The 23,651-nt window shown below is 37.6% G+C and overlaps 1 protein-coding gene and 1 long non-coding RNA gene across 9 annotated transcripts in view; one reads left to right on the top strand and one right to left on the bottom strand.

Annotated features, from left to right (window-relative positions):
• The window catches only part of Ralyl (RALY RNA binding protein-like), a 710,633-nt gene extending 708,548 nt beyond the window's left edge, over window positions 1-2,085 (bottom strand). For 2 of the 8 annotated variants that reach the window (NM_001357033.1, NM_001357035.1), the window contains exon 1: window positions 948-2,085. Coding sequence is in view for 4 of the 8 variants with exons in the window: in NM_001357036.1 (NP_001343965.1) it covers window positions 275-293 (19 nt within the window). In the remaining 4 variants the exon portion in view is untranslated. The other 6 variants (NM_001357036.1, NM_001357034.1, XM_006530101.2 and 3 more) reach the window with 4 other exon arrangements.
• Window positions 1,911-3,301, top strand: Gm2464. Its single transcript, XR_003954437.1, has 2 exons — window positions 1,911-2,343; window positions 2,858-3,301. It is a non-coding gene; the product is annotated as a predicted gene 2464 (long non-coding RNA).
• Window positions 3,302-23,651: the final 20,350 nt, after the last annotated feature.

Below are 23,651 nucleotides of genomic sequence, written 5' to 3'. Positions count from 1 at the left end.
TCTGTTACTGTGAAAAGTAGAGAAAAGATTTTTTTTTTTAATTGCCAGCCAGTGCATCTTTGAAAAGTACTGCTGGGTTTATGGAGACATGCAACAGGGCACTCAAACACTATAGATGACATTTCAACCCTCAGTACTTCAGCACTACATCAGTGGCCACCTTCAGTGGCCCTTTGCCCTACTCAGTCGTCGGCCTGGGGTAGGGGGCACCTATACAATCAGTATCTGGTGGTTAAAAATGAAACAGTCTATTTTTAAAGAAAGGATAATGTACCTTGTAGGCGTCGTCCCATTAAACCTAGTATGCACAGGTACAAGTGACCATTCCCTCTCCTCGGAAGACACCAGCAAGGGTTTAAAAGCAAAGCGACGCCGCCAGGAAAGCATGAGGGAGACAACACGGAAGACGTGAAGCTGCCGGAGCTAGCGGAGGCGGCTGGGAAGAACCCACTGCGCTGCTCCCGCGGGTCGCAGAGGCGAGAGAGCAGCGCTCAGTGACTGCTGCCATCCTAGACACCTCGAGCTCTGGCTGCCTGACCAGCCGCCAGCCTCCGGGCGGCAGCGGTCCCCGCCCCTTCACCCTCCATCTGCGCCCGGAGGACCGGATCACCGCACAGTCAGCGCCCCGCGGGGCCCTAGGCTTCCGGCGCTGCGGGTGGCTAAGGCCAACTTGCTGGACCGCCGGCTGTGCTCTGGTTCCCCTGCAGCCACCCAAACCTAGGCGCCACCAGGGGACGGGGTGTTCGCATCTTCAAAACCATCGCGGCCCAGAGAGCACTTTTGTTCTGGCTTCCGGCGCGGCTTTCCCCATTGCGGGCTCGGACACAGCCCAGAACCGGCGCGCACACGCGCACACACCCTCGCACACGCACACACGCGCGCACACAGACTTCTTGGCCAGCGTTGCCATCACACACCCGGGGAACGCCACCGAGGGGGCCAAGTACCTGCTCTCTGCGAGCTGTTGTGCTGTTCACTTCATCCTCCGTTGACAAGGAAACCAAACCGCACTTCATTTTTTTTTCCAGAAAAACCTTCCACTGCCATCATTTGAAAATTGATTTACGGGGAGGGGAGAAGGAGGAAGAAGGGATAATATAGATATCAGGATATCTATCATAAAATTATCTCGGGTTTTTTAAATAAAAAAGTCAAATATGCAAAAGTAATAGTTAATGTAAAGGAGGAAAAAAAGCAACTGCTTAAAAATAATCCCTTTAACTAGCTGCAAGAAAAGTTTCATGTTATCAACTGATATCAAAAACAGGAGGGGAAAAAACGAAATATTTCTCACAGGCTTCCAAAAAGGTCATAAAAATGCAAAATTAATGTCTTTGCTCAGTGGTGCGAATCGAATTGCAAGACGACAAACTTGTGAACACTGCTGGAAAATCCCACCTACACAAAAATGCAATCGGAAAAAGAGTACGTAAAAAAGAGTTAGAAACATGCTTTCTTATCTTTACAAAGGGAAAAAAATAGGCACCATACTTCACAACGCTTTTTCCATAAAACCAGTTGCACATTTTGCTGGACTTGGGAGCCGCTCGCAGAGAGCACCGCTGCCGCGGACTCCCAGACACAGCGCCTTGTCTAGAGAACCATCGCATGCTAGGAAAACTTGATTGAGGAAAAGGCTTAAGACTATGCTCGTCAGCTTTCCCAAATACAAACAATAATCAAAGAAGTGGGAAGAAAAAGAAGAAGAAGAAGAAGAAAAAAAAAAAACAAAAACAAAAACAAAAAAAAGGAAAAAAAAAAGAATAGGACAAGAATGCCACTGAGTAGGTACTCACCGAGCGGGAGTAAAATGTTGGAATAAAAATGAGATTTAGGAAAATACAGTATGGCGGTGGAAGAAGGAATGAAGCGCGTTTTTTTCTCAGTCTCTGCCTCGGGCACTGACACGTGACTCGGAGCCAGGCGGACTTGCAGGCAGCGGGGCCACCGCGGCTGCTGGGCGACCTCGGAGCCCTCGAAGCCCTCTGAGCCGCTCGGGCGGGCGCGGCGGTGAGAGCCCGGCGAGGCGGCCTCCTCGGCGAGCCCGGACTAGCAGGTGCCGCTCACGCTGGGCTGAGCGCACGCACACGCACACGCAGACGGGCAGGGCGCGGGCTAGCGGGGACCGCGCGGGGCGGGCCGGAGGCGCGCAGCTGCCGCCGCCGCCGCCGCCGCCGCCGCCTCTGCCGCTGCTGGTACTGCCGCTGGTGCTGATGCTGCGGGCGCTCCGCCAAAGAAGAACAGCTCAGGGATGTTCAGCGGAGGCATCAGAGGGCACACAACTTGCTGCCCACTGCAAAGTTGCCGCTTGCCACTTCCTTATTATTCGGTTTTCATCTCCAGGTAGTTTCCTGCAGAGAGCTCTTGTCCCTCTCCCCAAGTTTCACTCTTTAAACCCGGTTTAACTCAATCATTTTATTCATTTGATCTTGGGGCTCCCATTTCTTCTAGATTGCTTTGCCCATGTCACTTCCTCCCCCAGGTCCGTTTTCCACCTTGTGGTTCTCTGAGAACCTGGATTCGTGCAGTGCGTTTTTTTTTTTTTTTTTTTTTTGGGGGGGGGGGCGTTGTCACTGCAAAGCCAACATTAATCCTTTTTTTCTTTTTTTGGCTGTCTTGGGGTGTTCCCCCATTCAAAAGATTTTAAAAAATCTTTTATTTGGAAAAATCCCATCCCAGATTTTCGTTTGCTTGTTGCATGATGCTGGGCGGGGTTGTGAACGTGGATAATTTATTCTTTCCTGGGCCAGGCATTGTTTGTTTTGTCTGCTTGAGCACCAGCTTTGACCTGTCTGGAAGGCTCTGTAGTCCAAGCTCCAGGCAGGGTCCTTCTCACTCTTGCAAGTTGTTTTCTCAGGCTGCAAGTCCAAGGAGAGGATCGAGGCAGACAAGTGAGTCCATTGTGTGAGTGTTTGCCCGGCAGCAGGCACCTGGCGACGGTCGAGAGGGGGAGATGTGCACCACTCACTAGAAGGCTGCCAAAGATCAGCTACAAGCCAGGCGGCTGAGCAGTGCTTTGGAAGGTGGAAGAAACAAGGAGTTCACCAAGCATCTGCTGAGGGATGCCTGTCCCTGGAACAAAGATGCCATCAGCCAATCACTGACTGCTTTGGGATTCTTCTACTGCTGCCTGTTGCAGAATCAGCTTTCTGGGCTCTGCAATGAATTAATTTTTCTTCATCTTTCATAAACTATTCTATCAAACCCGTTTCTCTGTATTGCTTTGAATGTGGTTTGCACTAAATTAGTTGCCAACGTCTGTATTATAAAATAAAAAATAAATACAGTTTGTTGTCTCTCATGTTGCTACTCTGATCTTTATGCCACTCTTTCCATCGTCCACGTTGAAAATAAAATCTCTGCTTTGGATGGAGTCTAACCTGGATAGTTTCAACATTGAAGTATGCATTCATTACGGAGGGCTCCAAAAGCAAATGCTTCTACAACATTCTTGGCAAAACTCATTGATCAAATAAAGTACTAAGTCACAATTTAGATAAGAGATATTTAAAATAGCCCTGAAAAATCATTAAATATGTGTCTTGGAAAATTGCCAACTAAACTCACTTATTATACACACTTCCCAGATAGGATGTGAAATACTGATAGAGACAGATGGGTGCATCAAAGTGGAGTCCAGAACACCAGGAGCCTTAAGTTCTGTTGAGAAGCTGCTGACTTTTCCTCTGGATAACTCAGAGAAAATGTGGGTTGTGATAAGACCTTCTTGATCTTCATTTTTGTTTTATTTTGATTTTTAATAGATCCCTCCAAACATGGCCCTTTTCTTTCATGTCTCATGAATTATGCTACTTAAACCCGAGTTTGTTACATCTTCCATAAGAATATCCAGATCAAAATACATTAAAGAGAAGTCAGTTCCAATGAACATCTTTTCCATCATTTACAGAGATGTTGGACTGTGAGCAACTTCACTTTAAGAATGAGTTTTGGAGCTTCATATCAGGCCAGGCAATGTCTGGGTTTAGAGAGTTATTCAAGAAGAACTTTGAAAAACAAGCTGTTTAGAATTGCACTGCAGTAATGGCCACCAGCCAATCACAGTGATTGTCAGTCTTTTATTATTCAATAAAATGACTCCCCTTTATGTTTAATGCAGCTCTGCTGAGGAAAAGCAAGCCATCAATATCCTCCTTGCATTTCTTCCATTACTTACATAATTGCAGCCCAGTGCTTAAAATATTCCACTCCTCTTTACTTCCAAGATGGCATTCTCCCTCTTTTAGGTTTCACCACCACATTAAAAACAGGATTAAAAAAATTCAGATCAAAGGAACAGCATTTAAAAAGCCAAGATTATCATTTAATTCTTATAGAGCTCTGTGACAAAAGCATTATTATCCTCATTTTAAATATTTAGGAAAACAAAACCAGAGTTTAAGTCATTTGTGAAAGATTCTATTGCTATTGCACAAGAGAGATGTTGTTGGGCCAGACTTAAATCTGGTCTTACAGGTAGGATAAGGTACTTCAAATGCTACATGAAAGAAGTGAATTCTCAATTGCTGTTGTTGATACCTCTTAACAGAAACCTGTTTTTCTTAAATTCAGCATATTCTAAGAATATTGTGGAACTAACTAAGCTGTACTCACCCACAATTACAGTCATAGCTCATATAACTATATTGATATTTTGATTATGTAAAACAAAACAAGAAGGGCATAAACATTTAAAATATAAGATTAATAAAAAACACAGTAGCAAAAAGCACAAGTCAAGTACATTTTTAAACGGAGAAAATAGTGGTTAAAGGTTTCATAAGCAAAAAGCATCTAAGTAAACAGACCTCTTCAAAAGATGTGCCTGTGCCATCCTGCTCTGAGCACATCGTCCTCCATGGTTAACCACAGAAGATTCTGGAGGTTTGAATAGACAAACGACTCTTCTGATTGTGCTCTGCAGTCATTCATGCAGCGCATGCAAGTATGAAGTGTACCAAATTTAAGATGAGACCACTAAATGATGATGCTAGAGGAAAACTCTATTTTGAAATCTGTGCTGTGCAATTTCAACCTTTTTGTCAGAAGATATTCAAGACATATGAAATATTTATGGGCACCAACATATGAATATAGACAGTTGGAAATGATGTACTATATAATAATATGGTTTTAAGTAGACAAGCTTATACCCAATGCCCTTAAGTCACTTTAAAAAAAAATGTTGATTGGAATTGCCAAATTCTTACAAATTTATTCGTCTTAACTTTTCATTATTTTTCCTCATTATGGGTTCTGTTGCTACTAGTCAACATTTGTTCCAAGATTTGATGGTGTTTTGTATGTGTCTCCATATTCCTATCCGAAGGAACTACAACACCAATAGCAAGGCATTCCATCCAGTTGAACCGGGTGACCAGGTGATATGTAAACACGTACAATACAGCAGAAGCAAACCAGCACAGGAAGAGATGTCAAGATTTATGTGTGATTTTGTTCTAAATATCTTACTCTGCACATAAATCAGCTTATAGAATACAAAGACATTCAGAAATACACATAAGAAAATAAGCCAAATTGTTGTAATTTATGTATTTACATATTAAGTGAATAAGTATGTTTATTGCTACTAAGAAAGTACATGTAAAAACTAGTGGAATTCTACGACAAAGTGACTTATGCACTAGAAGCGTGGGCACACAAGTGGCTTCTTCGTGCATACACTTGAGAGGGAACAGAACAAGTACAACACCATGTTATTACTTATTGATTACTGACCTGTCAGTCACCCTTTTAGTGTGGATATAAGATGTGTCACTTTATATATTTAGACACTGGGACGTCTTCCAAGATAATTCCTTAGATTTTATCCAATGAAAATGACAATGAAAATGAAAATGTGGCTGTCTGGGAGCTAAACATAGGCATATGAAAAAGTTCTAAATGTTAAGAATATTAAGCTAATTTAAAAATGCTTTAATACAAATTAAGATAAGCAAATGAGAGGCCTTCAGGGATCAAAGACATAGGGGAATTTATATGAGGCGAAACAAAATGTGATTGAGAAAGCTCATTAAGAAAACCACCCATCACTCAATATTTTATTTTATTTTTTCTGAGGCTTTATTTAAGTGATATTAAGAAATGCTATGGGCTGGGGTTGTGGTGGTGTCCACCCTTAGCCCATTGCAAGGCAAAGGCAGGTGGATCTCTGTGTGCTTGAGGCCAGCCTGGTCTAACTAGAAAATTCAAGGACAGCCTAGATTATATAGAGGCGCCCTGTCTCAAAACAAAAGAGGCAGAGGGGAAGAGAAAGGGAGAGGAGGGGTGAGGAGAATGGGGGCGGGGCTTTATAATCAGACACAGATGCTCTGCAAGGCTTTCATTAAGACTGACTGCAGGCAGCAGGAAGATACCTCCCTTATCTGGTGAGAGGACTAAGGTCCCTGAAATATGCATGCCAACTTCTGTGATAATAGCGAAGAAAAGCTCGGAGAAAGTAAAGGTTGTCGGAGAAAAGAAAGATTTCTTCTTTAATAACAGTGGTATTGCCAAATATATCTAGTATAGTCTCAGTCTCACTGGTAAGTTCTAGTAAAGAAAATTCTTTAACCACGTTCTTCCTTTGAAATTGGCACATCCAAGGCAGGAAAGCAAGCCACTAAAGGCTTGGGAAGTTCATAGCTTAGCATGCTGTTGTCTAACAGCATGGTAGTTTAGTTTTATCGCCAACCATTTCACCCTAATGATGAAGAAAGAGAGACTCAGTGGAGGAAAAAAAAAAAAAAAGCCCTAGGAGTCAGAACACTATGGAGCTCAAACTCACTTCTCCAAGGTATTGTAATCTGGTGGCTAGCACAATGTACTAGGCCGGATCCTTACTATCTGGCAAATTCACATTAATCTCTCTCTGCTTCTATTTTCTTATCTAGAAAACAGAGAAATAATAAACCCCCCACTGAGTGCTATGGAGTTAAGAACTTTCAACAGGTCCACACATTGGCTAGGCTTTTCTTATTCTTATATGAGCCATGCTGTCCTACACTGTTTTCCACATAAGGAACCAAATGATCATAAGCACGAGCTGTTCGGAGCTGTGTAAGACTCTCTGGGCAGTATCTGAAAACACGTGAATAAACAGGAAAAAAAAAAAAAAAAACCTATGTCTTTGGACTGAAGAGCACCTTGAATGCTGGAGCGTACCAACGACGAGAAGGGGGATGGGTGGAGTATGGACAGGCAGAATGAGAAACAGGGGAACAAAAGACCAAGAGCCTGAAAATCCTCCCAGAACACCTAAAAAATGTAAGACAAGAACAAACACTGGACAGATTTGGGTCACATAGTTGAATCCTAAACAGACATTTGACAAAAATATCTTAGAAAAATATTCAGATTGTACAGTGTGGTGCTTTCGTGAGTCTGAATATTGCCTAAAATCTCCACAGCACATATCTGGCTCAAGTTAACAAAACTCTACCTCAAGAACGAACATTTATTTTGAGAATAAAGCCAGAGTTATCTTCATTTGCGTCTAAAATTCAATATATTTGCTGTTCTAAACAACCCAGTCTAATATTACAAAATTAGCTTTATTCTAAAAGAGAAAACTTTTTTTTTGTTTTTTGTTTGTTTGTTTGTTTTTTGAGACAAGGTTTCTCTGTATAGCCCTGCTGTCCTGGAACTCACTTTGAAGACCAGACTGGCCTCGAACTCAGAAATCTGCCTGCCTCTGCCTCCCGAGTGCAGGGATTAAAGGCATGTGCCACCACGCCCGGCTAAAGGAGAAATCTTAAAAACCGATCTTTTTCCTGATCTTTTCTAAGATCTTAGAAAAATTATATTGGTATCTTATAAGGCACAATATATTGTAGTAATTACTCACCTGTTTTCTTCCTCTTGATTACTCTTTTTAACTTAAAAATTTAGATTTAGATTTTGTCTAAATCTAACTTAGAAAAGTGAATTCAGAGATAACTCAGGTTTCAAGTATCAGCATTGACTTAATAAAATTATAGAATGTTTGGTCTGTGAGTGAAGGATGACTCATTTATCTGTAGATTTTAGCACCCAAGGGATGCATCCCAGACTTAGTTCATCATTCTCATGTTTGTGTACCCACCAAGCAGAGATTTAATGTATGGGTGATTTTTATTAATTTGAATCTTATATCTTAAAAATAAAATTTCCTTTTCATGGAATCAAATTAAGGGATTTTTTCCAAAGCTACATAAGTATGTAGACCAACTTACGATACCACGCAATAATCTGTTCTGCAAGTATTTGTCAATACAATAGGTTACGTAAATAAACCCTACTTGTACATTCACAGCTTTTGTATGAAAACAAAATTAAAATTTGGGCAAAATGAAATAATATATTAACTCTGCATTGTGGTAAGTACAGATATGTAACCTCCCCTTCCTTTGCTGATTTCATTGAAACCTTATGTGATTTGTTTATAGGCTTTTGTGTTTCATGTTCTTAATTTCTTCTAATATTCTCAGTTTATTCTCTGTGATAATTCAAAACATATCAGTTTTTCCATACATACTTAGAATATATTTGCATTTGGGGAGATGGCAGGTTAACACATTTACTCCTGTACTTCTATTTTCATTCGATCAGCCATAAAATGTTTTTAATAGTATATTTTTGTATATAATCAGTAAAAATATTAATAGGTACAGTTGGTGATATATATGCATATATGCACACCCACCACACCCACACATGTACATTTGTGTGTGGTATATATATATATATAATTTGTCAAGATCTGAGAAGGTCACAGACCAAGTGTTGGGCTTCAAGACAGTAAATTATTTGTTGTTTTATTAATGTAAAGCTTCAGAGAAAACATTAGCAGAGATCAAACATAGGCTTTCCAAATAAAATATAATGAATTACTTGCAGGTCAATTGGCAAAAAATAAAAATAAAAAGAATATTTCAGACATTAAACATATAAGTACACACCCACTCCTGCCCAGTTTCACATTCCACTAAAACACTCCTCCATTTGATATAAGTACTCATTCATGTATGGGTATTATTGTTTGAGATATACCTACTTACAAAATATTGATACACTTCAATATTTTTTGCTTTTCAAAAAGTTTTAAATTCACATATGTATATATAAAAACCATACATGCACACATATATACATATGCACACACAGATGTTTTATTAATTGTCCCAAAATCAGTAGTGCTGAGGTTCCAAAATTTAACAATAACATATTTTATAAAACAGTTAAATTTTGAACTTGAAACACATCTCTTACAAGTAAATATCATCTGTGATTATTTTTGTTTGTAATACAATAAAAAATATATCACAATTTATGGCCAAAAATGAAGTTAAATGCTTTTTATTAAAATATTATAGAATATTAAATTCAAGATAATAAACAGAAAACAAGGGTATTTGACAGAAAGTAATGTTCTTGATTCAAAAACAAGACTGCTTTCTTTATGGATAGAAATAATTTTTTTGGAGAAAATATTAAAACCTGATTATATGTTCTACTTTCCTGGATGTAGATGAAGGCTCTACAAGTTGACCAAAATTTTATGGGAGTTAAGTGTATTTACTGATTAAATTATAATTTTTGTTAGACTAAGAGCTTCTTTAGTTTTTAACACACCATAATGTAAATGTGACTTATAATGTATGTTTTTATAAACAACAATAAAAACCAGTTCATATGACAGTGAACTCTCAAATATGACATCCAAATCATAAATTAGACTGCATAAAGAGACCATCAACACACAGAAATAGATTTAACATATGTAATTTGTTCATTAACATCTAACAACTTGCTTATAATTTCAAAAGTTAGTAAAAACAAAACAAAACAAAACAGAACTCACATCATTTTAAATATTCTGTTCTAGAGAAATGCTACTTAGATCATTTTAGCATGTTTTAATATATAAGAATGATATATATGAACATTATATATATATATCCATATTTGATCCTATTTTAAAGGCAAATTACAATACATAACTGCTTAAATGGTGGCATCAAAAAGTTTTCATCATGTGACTGAAAAAATAAAAGAATGTGCTCAAATGATGCTTGTAATTCCAGTTGTCAATATCATATTGTCACACTCATGTTTGTGTTTCCTTGTTTAAATCTTAAAATTTTAGACTGGAGTATTAATACCACATGCTGAGAGTCTCAGAATTTTAAATTACAATGCAAATATCAGCTCATTGTTTATACATCCTTTAAAAATATAAGTTCATATTTCTTTATTAGTAAAACAAAATTCTGTGTGATTTGCAGTGAATAAATGTGCCAGGCCTATGAGTCATATTAGTCTCCTCACAATGGTTCAATTTATTCCTGTGCTTTTATTCATAAAGTAAAATTAAATTTATTCTATTGCAGAGATATCAAAGAAGTTTATCTTAAATCATTAAAATTACTGGTCTTGTGATTTATAGTGTACTTAAGACATTTTATGTCATTATTCCATAAAACTTGAGGAGCTACTATTAAATATCCAGAAGGCATTTCTTTTTCTTTTTCTTTTTCTTTTTCTTTTTCTTTTTCTTTTTCTTTTTCTTTTTCTTTTTCTTTTTCTCTTTCTCTTTCTCTTTCTCTTTCTCTTTCTCTTTCTCTTTCTCTTTCTCTTTCTCTTTCTCTTTCTCTTTCTCTTTCTCTTTCCTTTTCCTTTTCCTTTTCCTTTTCTTTTTCTTTTTCTTTTCTTTTCTTTTCTTTTTTTTTTTTTTTTTCTTTTTTTGGTTTTTCGAGACAGGGTTTCTCCGTGTAGTCCTGGCTGTCCTGGAGCTCACTCTGTAGACCAGGCTGGCCTCAAACTCAGAAATCCTCCTGCCTCTGCCTCCCAAGTGCTGGGATTAAAGTCGTGCGCCATCACTGCCCAGCTCAGAAGGCATTTCTAAAAGTGTTACATTTTTTCTTTGTTCCAACTCCTGGATGTTTAGTTTTTGTGAACCTGGCATAATTGACATTTATGAATTTCTATATACTTGTAAATATTAGATGTCCAAGGAAGCTCTTCTAATGTACTGGACCATAGTCAAACCATAGGTGAAGTTGTTGACAGGTACATGCAATTCTGATAGACAATGTTGTTCTGTAGGCATCCTTCTGCTTTAGATATCAGACATTCAGGCAGAAGAAATTCAGACTGATCTATATGTACCCTCTAATACAGAGCTAACTCATTTCTTCATAGGAGGTAGGTCTTGCTAACTCACTTCCTCATAGGAGGTAGGTCTTGGTAAGTAGCTCTAATTCTTTTTTTATTTTCTTTCATACAAAATCTACTGAGTAATTTGGCTAAGTAAAGGATAAACTGATTCGTCTTAAGATAAAACAGAAAAGAGGAGCAATTTTAAAAAGAGTTGTTTCAATAATCAATCCCAAAAGAAAACAATTGTATATTTTTATTTTTAATTGATAATTTATAATCGTTTATATATATGAGATAATCTGTGATGTTTCTATTTTAACTTTGTATTGATTCTTTGTGAATTTTCCACTTACAATGCACTCCAATCCCATTCATTTTTTTGTCCTTCCATACCTGCCCTCTACCCTTGAACCAATACCCCAAAGAAAACAAATTAAACAAACAAATAAACAAACAAAACACATCTTTCCTTGGATACTCTAGTGTGTCAGTTTGTCACATAGTATGCATTTTCACCTAAACATCTTTACTTGTAAATGTTCGTTGCCTTGAGTCTTTGGTCTATGTCGGGGCCTCTGGCTTCTGCTACACAACCAATACTGGCTTCTCATAAGGACTCTTCTCAGATATCCTGCTGATGCCCTGTGTCATGGAGACCATGCCACTTTGGATCTACAGAACTGGCCCTTTCACAAGCTCCATCAGTTCATAGATGGGGTAAATGTTGAGGTGGGACAACTCAAAGCCCTAAATCTGGGCTTGGGTGGTAGCTGAGTTGGTCAGTCTGAGCTATCCTGTGTTCCTACCACCAGGGCCAGCTTTCCAGACTATCCTGGTGAGGGGCAGGGCCAGCTCACCCAATGACACAAGGGGCAGGGCCAGATGAACTTTCCTAGCTACTGGTGGCAACCGGAACCAGGGACATCTGCTTGGACTTTGGTGGTAATATGGGCCACAGACATCAATAGAGGCCTCTGCTGCAGACCCTTGGCAGCAGCATGAGCCAGAACCTCACAATGGCCTCAGGTGGAAGTACAGGGTGTTCATATAAGGCTGTTCCTAATCACCCTCGTGTCTCTGGTTCCACCTCTTCATTGTGCACACACCATTTGATTCCTTTTCTCTTCCAACTTTCTAGCACTTACTTGCTCATTGTAGTGGTATCCCAAACTCAGGGTGTTTTGCACCCTGCATACACCTTACAGAGGCAGGTGGGAGTTACAGTGTGATGTTTCAACATGTACATTATAGAATTACCATATCAATGGAAACAATACCAATTTTAAATAGAATCACAATGTTAAGGATTTGCCCAAGTATTAAGCTCAATACATCACTTAAAATATTCAAATCAGTTACTATCAAATGGCATTAATTCATATCTTTTGGGGGATATGTAGCTACTGTACTGAGGTTCTAATTTGGCCTCACCTATGCTAAGCAAACAGTCTTAAGGTTTTGAGAGTGACGCACTCTATCCCTTAGCTATTTTACTACTTCTTGATTTATACAGGAATTCTGCCCAATAGCATACAATACTTTGAAGCTTTTAAAAATGTATTTTTATTATACTTTGAAAATGTTATATATGTACATAACATATTTTGATTATATTAATCTCCCAATTCTCCTTTTCCCATCCTCCTAAACCTTCGCTGTGTCCCCCTTCTAACCTCTTGTTCTTTTTATTTTTCATGATGCACTAAGCCCAATTATCTTTGCCTGTATGAGTTTATAGGACCATCCAATGAAACATGGACAACCTACCGAGGGCCACAATCTGGAGGATCACTGTGAGAGTCATAACCCTTTCACAGAGATCATTTAAGACCATCAGTAAATACAGATATTTACACTACAACCAATAACAGTAGCAAAATTATAGTCATGAGGTAGAAATAAATATAACTTTATGGTTGGGCTCACCACAACATGAGGAACTGTCTTAAAGAGTCATAGAAGTAGAAAGATTGAAAACCACTGCTTTGGGTTAGAGGAGAGGTTGGGGGGGGCAATATAGTAATAATCTCAAGAAAATAAACGTATATAAAAATGAGTTTTCTTCTTTCAGAAGCCATCAGCTACTAATAGCTCTTCAGCAAGCTGTGGGAACTTGAGAGCTTGAGCTTCTAACTAAACCATTCTTTAATGTTGACTAGCTAAATCTTGTGCCAGCAAAGAAAGATGATGTGATGTGAGTTCATGTGTGTGATGATTTGTATATTCTTGGGCCTGGGAGTGGCAACATTTGGAGGTGTGGCCTTGTTGGAATAGGTGTGACCTGGTTGGAGTAGGTGTGTCACTGTGGGTGTGGGCTTAATACTCTCACCCTAGGTGCCTGGAAGTCAGTCTTCCACTAGCAGCCTTTGGATGAAGACAGAAATCTCAGCTCCTCCTGCACCATACTTGCCTGGATGCTACTATGCTCCCACCTCGATGGTAATGGACTGAACCTCTGAATATGTAAGCCAGACCCAATTAAATGTTTTTTTTTTAATAAGATTTGCCGTGGTCATGGTGTCTGTTCACAGCAGTAAAACCCCAACTAAGACAATGTGTATACCAGCTGTGTCATCTCCAGATGACATTGTTTCATAGAAGTTGTCTGCATACTCTGGTTCTAACAATCCAATGCTCTCTGAGCCATGTTGGAGAATAAACAGATGTCCTATTTAGCTTTACTGAGGACCTTCTACTCTCTTACTCTTTGCCCTTAGACTAGAACTTTTCACTGCAAAAAGAAGCCCTCAGATAAACGCTGAGAACTGCACTAGTCTATGGTCATGAAAGTCAGTATTTAAAGTTTGAGTCATGCCTCTTTAGCAAAATAATAGAAGCAGATTCTCCTATAGCGATTAAAATGTCATTAGCTATGGTTTCTTGGCCAGGCATGAGTATCCTCTTGTAGGCAGGCCTTAAATTCAATCAGTACATTGTTGGTTACTCCACAACTTTCATACTGTTATTGCATGAATAGGTACATCTCCCAAAGCTGATTGTTATCATAGCTTTCAAGTTCACAGCCGGGTTATGCTGTTGATGACTTTTCTCCCCAATCAGCTTGCGCAGCTCTTTCTCCTACTGTGAAAGCAAGCCAGCAAGGAAGAAGCATCCAGGTCAGTTGCAATCTTGACTGTTCTACATCTTGTGACTAAAGTATCTTCAGGGATATGATCTTACCATCAGATAGCTAATAGAATTATATGGTTTTATAATTAGTACTAATTCTATTTATTTATTCATGTATTTGTTTATTTCTTTCCTGATGTGGGAATGGAACAAGAATTGAGCTTCACTGCTGACGTCAAATGTTTTATATATGATTCATTCAGTGATGCAAATACAAGGAGGAGGCAATTACTCTGACCAATGTGAAAGGGAGCTTTTTCCCAGCTATGTGCCTGTTGGGAGGTCCTAAGTATGCTTCACTCTTTAGTATGATTCATGCTTTGTTTTTGGTTTCCTATACAAGAAAGCTCGTTCTTTCAATCCTCTCTGCCTTCATTTCTCTATCATCTTTCAGGATAAGGTCTTGTCTCCCACACTAAAGTTAAAATTTGTAGATTAATCTAAAGTCTTGAAAGGGAAGATGAAGTATGAAGAAAGAATGTGGCTATGTAGAGAGAGGGCAGTTAAAGAATGAACGTAGTGATTGACAGACTCAAGAGAAAACCTATATTACATAATTGGATATACCTGGCATTCCAAGAGTGGATCCAGAAAAGGGCTACTAAATTGTATAACCATATGGCATAGTTACTATTATTATCTTCATTTCATGGGAGAATGCATCATTCTCCCATGCATCATTCCACAGTCAAGCTCCATCTGTAGTGTGGTATCAAGCTCTTTGTTCCCTTCCCAAGATAACAACACTGAAAAGGAAGGCATGGGAGTGTGTATAAGATAATGGAAACTAGGGCTTTCTCAGAAGAGACAAATGTTGCTGGGTGTTCAAGGGAGAGAAAATATTTTATGATGAGGCAGATGAGGCAGTAGAAAAAACTACTAGGCTGATCCTAAAAATGTCTGATGGGTGGAAAGTACATCTAAGTACATCTCCATTTGTAGCTATGGAGACGTGTATTACCTCTAGCATGCTTACTAGAATACACCACAAGTGTGGCTAAGGAGACAGCTGAAATGACTTGGGGATTGATTTTGGAAGTTCAGGGAGAAGATAATTTGATATCACATGTACCCTAGAAAAAGAGAAGAATTATTACTTCAAAATCAAGAGGTTTTGGTCACAATTTGATGTTGTAGGATGCTTGAAGAAGTTACTAAGTTGGTTTGAGGACACATTGTGTTAGTAGTGATAGGAAGATATATAAACAGAATTGCTGGGTTGGTAATAAGAGCTTAACTAATTTCCCAGTTGTCCTTTTAGAGTCTTGAGAGCAATTGGCATAGATTTTGTGAGTTGAAAGTGTCTTGGATGGATGAGTTCTGCAGAAGAGTTACCTGGAGGGAGCACAGGGCCTTATGTATCCTGAGTCCAGAATTAAGAAAAAAAAGGGGGCAGGGGGAGAAGAGCAAATGTAATGAGTTCTCAGAGTGTTGAAATCCAGGTCATACATATGTCAAAGGACTTTTATTTAGAATGCGATCAGTGATCAGACTCACAAGAAAAATTCCATTATCATATTTCCCTGATTATATCAAGTATAGTTTCACCACACACACACACACACACACACACACACACACACACACGTATATATATTCTTGAAAAGGTTTTGCTAAGTAAATATAAAATATTTCACTTTAATACTATTTTAAATTTTAAAATATTATTGTATTGACACCTAAAAGCTTTCATTCATAATTTGTAAATATTTTGATATTTTGTCATTCTAAAAGAAAGTTAAATGTTGTTGCCCTTCATATAAATTCAGTTTATGTAAAGCAAAAGAAAGCTGCAGGATTTGGAAACTTGGGTTATATTAATAAATTATTCAGACCATCAATAGTAGGGAAAGAACATCAATGCTGATGTCAGAAGCATGATCTGCACTGTTTATTTCCTCCATTTACTGCTGTGCAAATATCTAGGAATAATATAGGGATAAATGCAGATATCTGCTACATGAACAGTTAATACTGTCTACATTTATAATGTGGGCAGGGATAAGGAATTATAATTATCATGAAGGATTTTAAAACAGGTTCAGGAAGAATTAGCCATAAGGAAGACACTACAAAGATGCTTATGAAAGCTATGGAGCTGTCCCTTGTGATGGGCTTTGTCAGGCAGAACTAATTATCTGTAGATGATAAGAGAAAATATGGTGAAAAACAGCAGTCATTTCCCATGGCGGGAGTATCCATTTAAAACCCAACAACTCCCTGAACCATGAGATAATTGAAACAGTACCAAAGCCAGCGTGAATAACAAGGCATGCACTGTCTTTCTTAGAAAGTAACAGGGGCAGCTTGCAAAATGAACTTCAAATGCATTCCAGAAAATTACATTTTGCCTAGTTTGGTGGTCCATAGCTATAATAATAGCACCTGGGAGGGTTCCAGGCTTGCCTGTGCCACTAAGTAAGAGCTGGTTTCAAGGGATAAACAAAACAAAACAAAAAGGAAACAAACAAAACAGAACAATAAAAGTATGCTGAAAGAGTAAATACTCTTTGTAAGTGATCCAGTTCATTCAAATAGAATAATATAGTGACTGCTAAGTAATCCAAAGTAATAACTTATCAGTGTTTGCAAATAGTAATGTCTCTAAACTTTTCAGTACTAACCTAAAATAAATACTGAAGCATTTAATAGAGCTTTGTGTATACAATTAGCAGTTGAAACTAAGATTTGTTTAGATCAGTGAATATTTATTTTGAATTAAAAGAGATAATACATAGGAGCATTTAATATTCTAACAAAACTATAAAGCTCTATCAAACTCAGATGATTTTTCCTCCTCAGCTTCAGATAAGAGCAGGAGCAGTGACTCCTGATGCGTCGCTGCAATTCCCTCTAACAGGGTTGGGCCCAAACTTCTCTACTTCCCAAACAGGGCACATCTCAACACGTCATGCATATTATGAATGCATTGTTTGTGATGCCTCCTACTATGTTAGCACCAAAATTATTGCTTATAGGTAGAAAACAGGTTGATATGTAAGAGAACAGATTGGATAGTGACTGTGTTTACTATCACTTAAGAAAGTCAGGGATCAAAAACTATAATAGTGCCACTTGATATTTACCTATTCAATTAAGAGATGATGACCTGAATGTTGCAGGAGATACAAGGAAAGAAAGGCAAAAGATATTCAAAAATACAATAAACATTTTTGAAATCAAATGAGATAGGAATGAGTACGTAGGGTATTAAGTGGCTATTTGAATATTTTCCAATTAATTTTCTGCTTTTTAAACTTGTTATGAGATAATACAAATATTACTAATGAAAATGATGTAGTAAACTACATTGTTTACAAAAATGGATGATATAAAATTTGTATTATGATTAAATTTTAGAAAACAGTTATTTTGATGTAAATTTGAAATAGAAATGAACAAGATTATGTGGTCTGTCTCTAATGCTTGCTGCTTTATTCTTGCTGAATTCTGAAAGAGAAATATAAGTCATGGTAAACCACATTGATATTCATGTATTCCTTTCTTTCCTAGTGTCGATCTCCTATCTCAACTGAAAGGCAGCATATTCTTCAAGTTTATAAGATACTCGTAGTCAGTTTAAATGCAACGTGCAGGAAACAATACAAAATCAATCCAAAATGAGCAGGTTTCTCAGATCACCTCTTTAAAGGAAGATTCAAAAACAGGATATTCGTGTTATGCAAATTATACCTGGGATATTTGCAAACAGTAGTAATATTCACATATTAAGAAGCTGTTGCTGAAATAGTATAAAATTGGTGATCGTGAATAACATAATTAAAATATAAATGCTCACATAATTCTCTTGAACAAGTAAACCTAATCCTTTTAAATATGATGTTTATTCATCATAAGAAAAATGCATCCTGTCAAGAGAAACTAATTGGCAACATATTTAGTTAGAATATGACTGCAAAACTGTAATTACAAGCTTTGCCATCTTATGACGAAATAACAAAACTAACTTCTTAAAAAAAAAAAGTCTCATCTTTCCCTCAAGTAAACATTTCAGACCAATCGTTGGAAACTATCATTTAGGTTCTTATGTCATTCATATATTTCTTTTTATGATGTCCATGTAGTAATTTAAATAAAATATCTGGAACTGAACTTGTACAACAGAGCTCGATACCCAAATACAATCAGGAGAGAGCAGGTTTTCCAGGAGTGCCGACTTGCATGTGAGGACAGGTAAGACCACCACTTTTGCTCAAATTCTTGGCCCAAGGTGGACCTGCCCTGAGCCATCAAGTCACAGGATCCAAGGAACGGCGAGGGACAGGATCCTTCTGCTTTCGAGCTGTACCCGGAGCTGACCCTGTGCCACAGCTGTCCAAAACCAAATTCCTCCCAGAGAGAGCAGGTCTCCCAGGAGTTCTGACACATAGACCCACAGGAGGGACAAACCACAGTCAGAGATAGCAAGACCAGCTAACACCAGAGATAAACAGATGGTGAGAGACAAGGGCAAGAACATAATCAAAAGAAACAAAGGCTATTTAGCATCATCAGAACCCAACTCTCCCACCACAGTGAGCTCTGGATACCTCAACACATAAGAAAACAAGACTCTGATTTAAAATAATGTCTTATAATGTTGATAGGGGACTTTAAGAAGGACATAAATAACTCCCTTAAAGAAATACAAGAGAACACAGGTAAACAGCTTGAAGCCCTTAAAGGGGAAACACAAAAATCCTTTAAAGAACTGTAGGAAAACACAAACATACAGGTGAAGGAATTCAACAAAACCATCCAGGATATAAAAATAGAAATAGAAAAAATGAAATCACAAAGATAGAGATAGAAAACCTAGGAAAGAGATCAGGAGTCATAGATGCAAGCGTCACCAACAGAATACAAAAGATAGAAGAGAGAATCTCAGGTGCAGAAGATACCATAGAAAACATAGACAAAAGAGTCAAAGAAAATGCAAAAAGCTCCTAACCCAAAACATCCACAAAATTCAGGACACAACAAGAATATCAAACCTAAGGATAATAGGTATAGAAGAGATTAAAGATTCACAACTTAAAGGGCCAGTAAATATCTTCATCAAAATTATAGAATAAAACTTCACTAACTTAAAAAAAAGAGAGAGAGAGATGCCTACAAGATACAAGAGGCCTACAAACTCCAAATAGATTGGAACAGGAAAGAATTTCCTCCCATCACATAATAGTCAAAACACCAAATGCACAAAACAAAGAAAGAATATTAAAAGCAGTAAGGGAAAAGGGTTAAGTAACATATGAATACAGACCTGTCAGAATTACCCCAGACTTCTCACCAAGACTATGAAAGCTAGAAGTTCTAGACCCTAAGAGAACACAAATGCCAGCCCAGGCTACTATACCTAGCAAAATTCTCAATTATCATAGATGGAGAACCCAAAATATTCTATAACAAAAACAAATTTATATAATATCTTTCCACAAATGCATCCCTACAAAGGATAATAGATGGAAAATACCAGTACAAGGAGGGGAACTATACCCTAGAAAAGCAAGAAAGTAATCTTTTAACAAACCCAAAAGAAGATATCCACACAAACATGAGGCTATGCCAGTGCCTGGCCAATACAAAAGTTGATGCTCACAGTCACCTATTGGATGGAACACAGGGTCCCCAGTGAAGGAGCTAGAGAAAGTACCCACGTAGCTGAAGGGGTCTGCATCCTTATAGGAGGAACAACAATATGAACTAACCAGTATCCCCCAGAGCTTGTGTGTCTCTAGGTATATATGTAGCGGAGGATGGCCTAGTCAGCCATCAATTGGAGGAGAGGCCCTTGGTCTTGTGAAGATTCTATGCCCCAGTATAGTGGAATGCCAGGGCAAGGAAGTGGGAGTGGGTGGGTAGAGGAGGAGGGGGAAGGGGGAGAGTATAGAGGATTTTCAGAGAGGAAACTAGGAAAGGGGATAGCATTTGAAATGTAAATGAAGAAAACCTCTAATAAAAAAATAACATCAAAAATAACAAGAAGCAATAATGATTCCTTAATATCTCTTAACATCAATGGACTCAATTCACCAATAAAGAGACATAGATTAACAGACTGGATATATAAACAGGACCCAACATTTTGCTGCATACAGGAAATGTACCTCAGTTTCAATGAAAGATACTATCTCAGAGTAAACCACTTGAGAAACTATTTTGCAAGGAAACAGTCCCAAGAAACAAGCTAGAGTAGCCATTCTAAAGTCAAATAAAGCAATTTACAACCAAAAGTTATCAAAAAAGATAAGGAAGGGCACTTCATACTGGTCAAAGGAAAACTCTACTAAGATGAACTGTGGATTCTGAACATCTATGTTCCAAATGCAAGGAAGGACACTTCATAATCATCAAAGGGAAAATCTAGTGGTGGTGCACGCCTTTAATCCCAGCACTTGGGAGGCAGAGGCAGGCTGGTTCTCCGATTTTGACACCAGTCTGGTCCACAGAGTGAGTTCCAAGACAGCCATGGATACACAGAGAAACACTGTCTTGAAACAACAACAACAAAGAACTCTCAATTCTGAATACCTATGTTCCAAATGTAAGTCCACCCACATTCATAAAAGAAACTCTAATAAAGCTCAAATCACACATTGCATCTTATACAGTAATAGTGGGACAGACACTTCAATACCACACTCTCTACAATGGACAGATCATGGATACACAAACTAAACAGAGACAGATCACATTGAAACTAACAGAGGTTATGGACCAAATGGATTTAACAGATATCTATAGAACATTTCATCCTAAAACAAAAGAATATATCTTCTTCCCATAACATCATGGTACATTCTCCAAAACTGACCGTATACTTTGTCACAAAGCAGGCCTCAACAGATACAAGAAGACTGTAATAATCCTATACATCCTATCTGATCACCACAGACTAAGGCTGGGCTTCAATTGCAACAAAAACAACAGAGAGCTCACATGTACATGGAAGATGAACTCAAAGATAGCTTGGTCAAGGAAGAAATTAAGAAAGAAATTAAAGACCTTTTAAAACTTAATGAAAATGAAGGCAGAACATACCCAAACTTATGGGACACAATGAAAGCAGTGCTAAGAGGAAAACTCAGCTCTGAGTGCCTCCAAAATAAACTGCAGAGAACATACACTAGCAGCTTAACAGCACATCCAAAAGCTCAATGACAAAAAGAAGCAAATACACTCAAGAGGAGTAGACAACAAACTTTGGGCTTAAATGAACCAAGTAGAAACAAACAAACAAACAAACAAAAATATACAAAAATCAAGAAAACCAGGAGCAGGTACTTGAGAAAATCAATGAGATAGATAAACCCTTAGCCAGAATATCCAGAGGGCACAGAGACAGTATTCTAATTAACAAAATCAGAACAGAAAAGGGACATAGAGCAACAGAAACCGAGGGTATTTAAAAATCATCAGATCCTACTACAAAAGCCTATATTCAACAATACTGGAAAATCTGTATGAAATGGACAATTTTCTAGAAAGATAACAAATGTCAAATTTAAATCAGGATCAGATAAACCATCTAAACAATCCCATAACCCCTAAAGAAATAAAAGCAGTCATTAAAAGTCTCCCAACCAAAAAAAAAAAAAAAAAAAAAAGCCCAGGACAAGATGGGTTTAGTGCAGAGTTCTATCAGTCCTTCGAAGAAGATCTATTACCAATTCTCTTCCAACTATTCCACATAATAGAACAGAGGGAACACTACCCAATTCACTCTATAAAGCCACAGTTACACTGTGTATTCTCCCTTGGAGATGAAATGGTTTCTGTCTAGTCAGGAACTTTTCACAATTTCCTTTCATAGAGAACGTCATAACAGATTCTTTTCTACTTTTATCATGCTTAATGTTCCAAATATATTTTAAAAACTGGTTGAGTGCATATTACTTTTAGCTTCAGAAGATATCATGACATTTGAGAGGCATTTAATTATTATAAATTATTTTGAGGACTTAAAAATGTAATACTGAGTTATATATTTTAAAATAAAGTTTATTAGTTTAACAAAAATACAAAATAAAAATAAAAATAAATAGTTGGGACATGGCATATGGTTGCTGAGAATTGAACTTAATATCTTGTTAATAACATCAGTGCTCTTAACTGCTGAGCCATCTTTTCAGCCTCAGTAAAATCAAAATTTAAATATGTATATTACGATTTGATCACTTTTTATATCACTGCTTCCTAATATCTTTTGAAGAAAATATTTTAATTTTGGTTAATAATTTATTGGTCCTTTCTGTTTATTGCTTTTAGGCCCCATTTTCTCAAGCTTTTCTCTTTTCATAAGAACTTTATAGTTTTAATTTTTTATTTATAATAATTGCTTCATATGAAATAAATGTATTTTCTCATAGTATTTGCATATACAATAAAAACAAAATTGCAGCTATTTTATGAAGTAAATTTTCACTAAAAATAAAATAAAATATCTACATTTATTATAAAAGATTAATGATAATCACATATTATATTTTCCATATAACTTGTATTAGATGCTGAAGAAAAGTTACAAAAGAGTGCAGGCAAATATACAGTGTAAATTACATTGGTACAGTTTTAAAGGTCATATGCTCATATTGGTGTAAAGTATTAATCATGAAATATAAATGAAAAATAAGAAATTTTTGTGGTTTTGCCTAAATTTGTAACTATAATTTGTTTGAGGTTACACATAATGCACAAGGGGAAACATTATTTTGTATGTATAAACACATATCTGTAAAATGGATTGAAAGGCGGGACCTCATGAAACTGAAATGTTTCTGTATGGCAAAAGTCAATCAAACAATCAACAAACTCATTATCATTTAGACAAAGTAACAGCCTACAGAAAGGGTAAACTTTTGTCTCCAACTCCACATATAATAAAGGGTTAATACACAAAATATATGAAGTGCTAAAAATAGTGGACATCAAGAAAACAAATAATCCAACTTAAAAAAAAAATGGTGCAGTTGTAGCCAGAGAATTCTTAAGAGGAAACTCAACTCCACCTGCAGAAGGTCACTTAAAGAAATGTTCAACATCCTTAGTCATCAGATGAAGGCAAATCAAAACTACTTCGAGATTTTGTTTTGATTGTTTCTAACTTCTCGCTTTTTAAAGAATAAGTCAGCAGCACTTCCGGTCCCCGTCAGCACCGGGGTAGCTTGGGCTTAGAATCTGCTGACACCCACAGGCGAAACACAAGACCCTCCACAGGATCTTAAGACCTCTGGTGAGAGGAACACAGCTGCTGCTCCAATCCAATCACGTGGGACCTGAGACTGCATTAATTAGGGAAGCAGAAAACCTGGCCTGATCAGGGGCACAAGTCCCTTCCTGTCCATGCCAGCACCAGAGTACCTTGGGCATGGAGTCTGCGG

Source organism: Mus musculus, chromosome 3 (genome assembly GCF_000001635.26).
Source record: "Mus musculus strain C57BL/6J chromosome 3, GRCm38.p6 C57BL/6J".
Classification (NCBI taxonomy): domain Eukaryota; kingdom Metazoa; phylum Chordata; class Mammalia; order Rodentia; family Muridae; genus Mus; species Mus musculus.
Note: the sequence above shows the minus strand (reverse complement) of the source record. Positions and strands in the feature narration are given on the sequence as shown.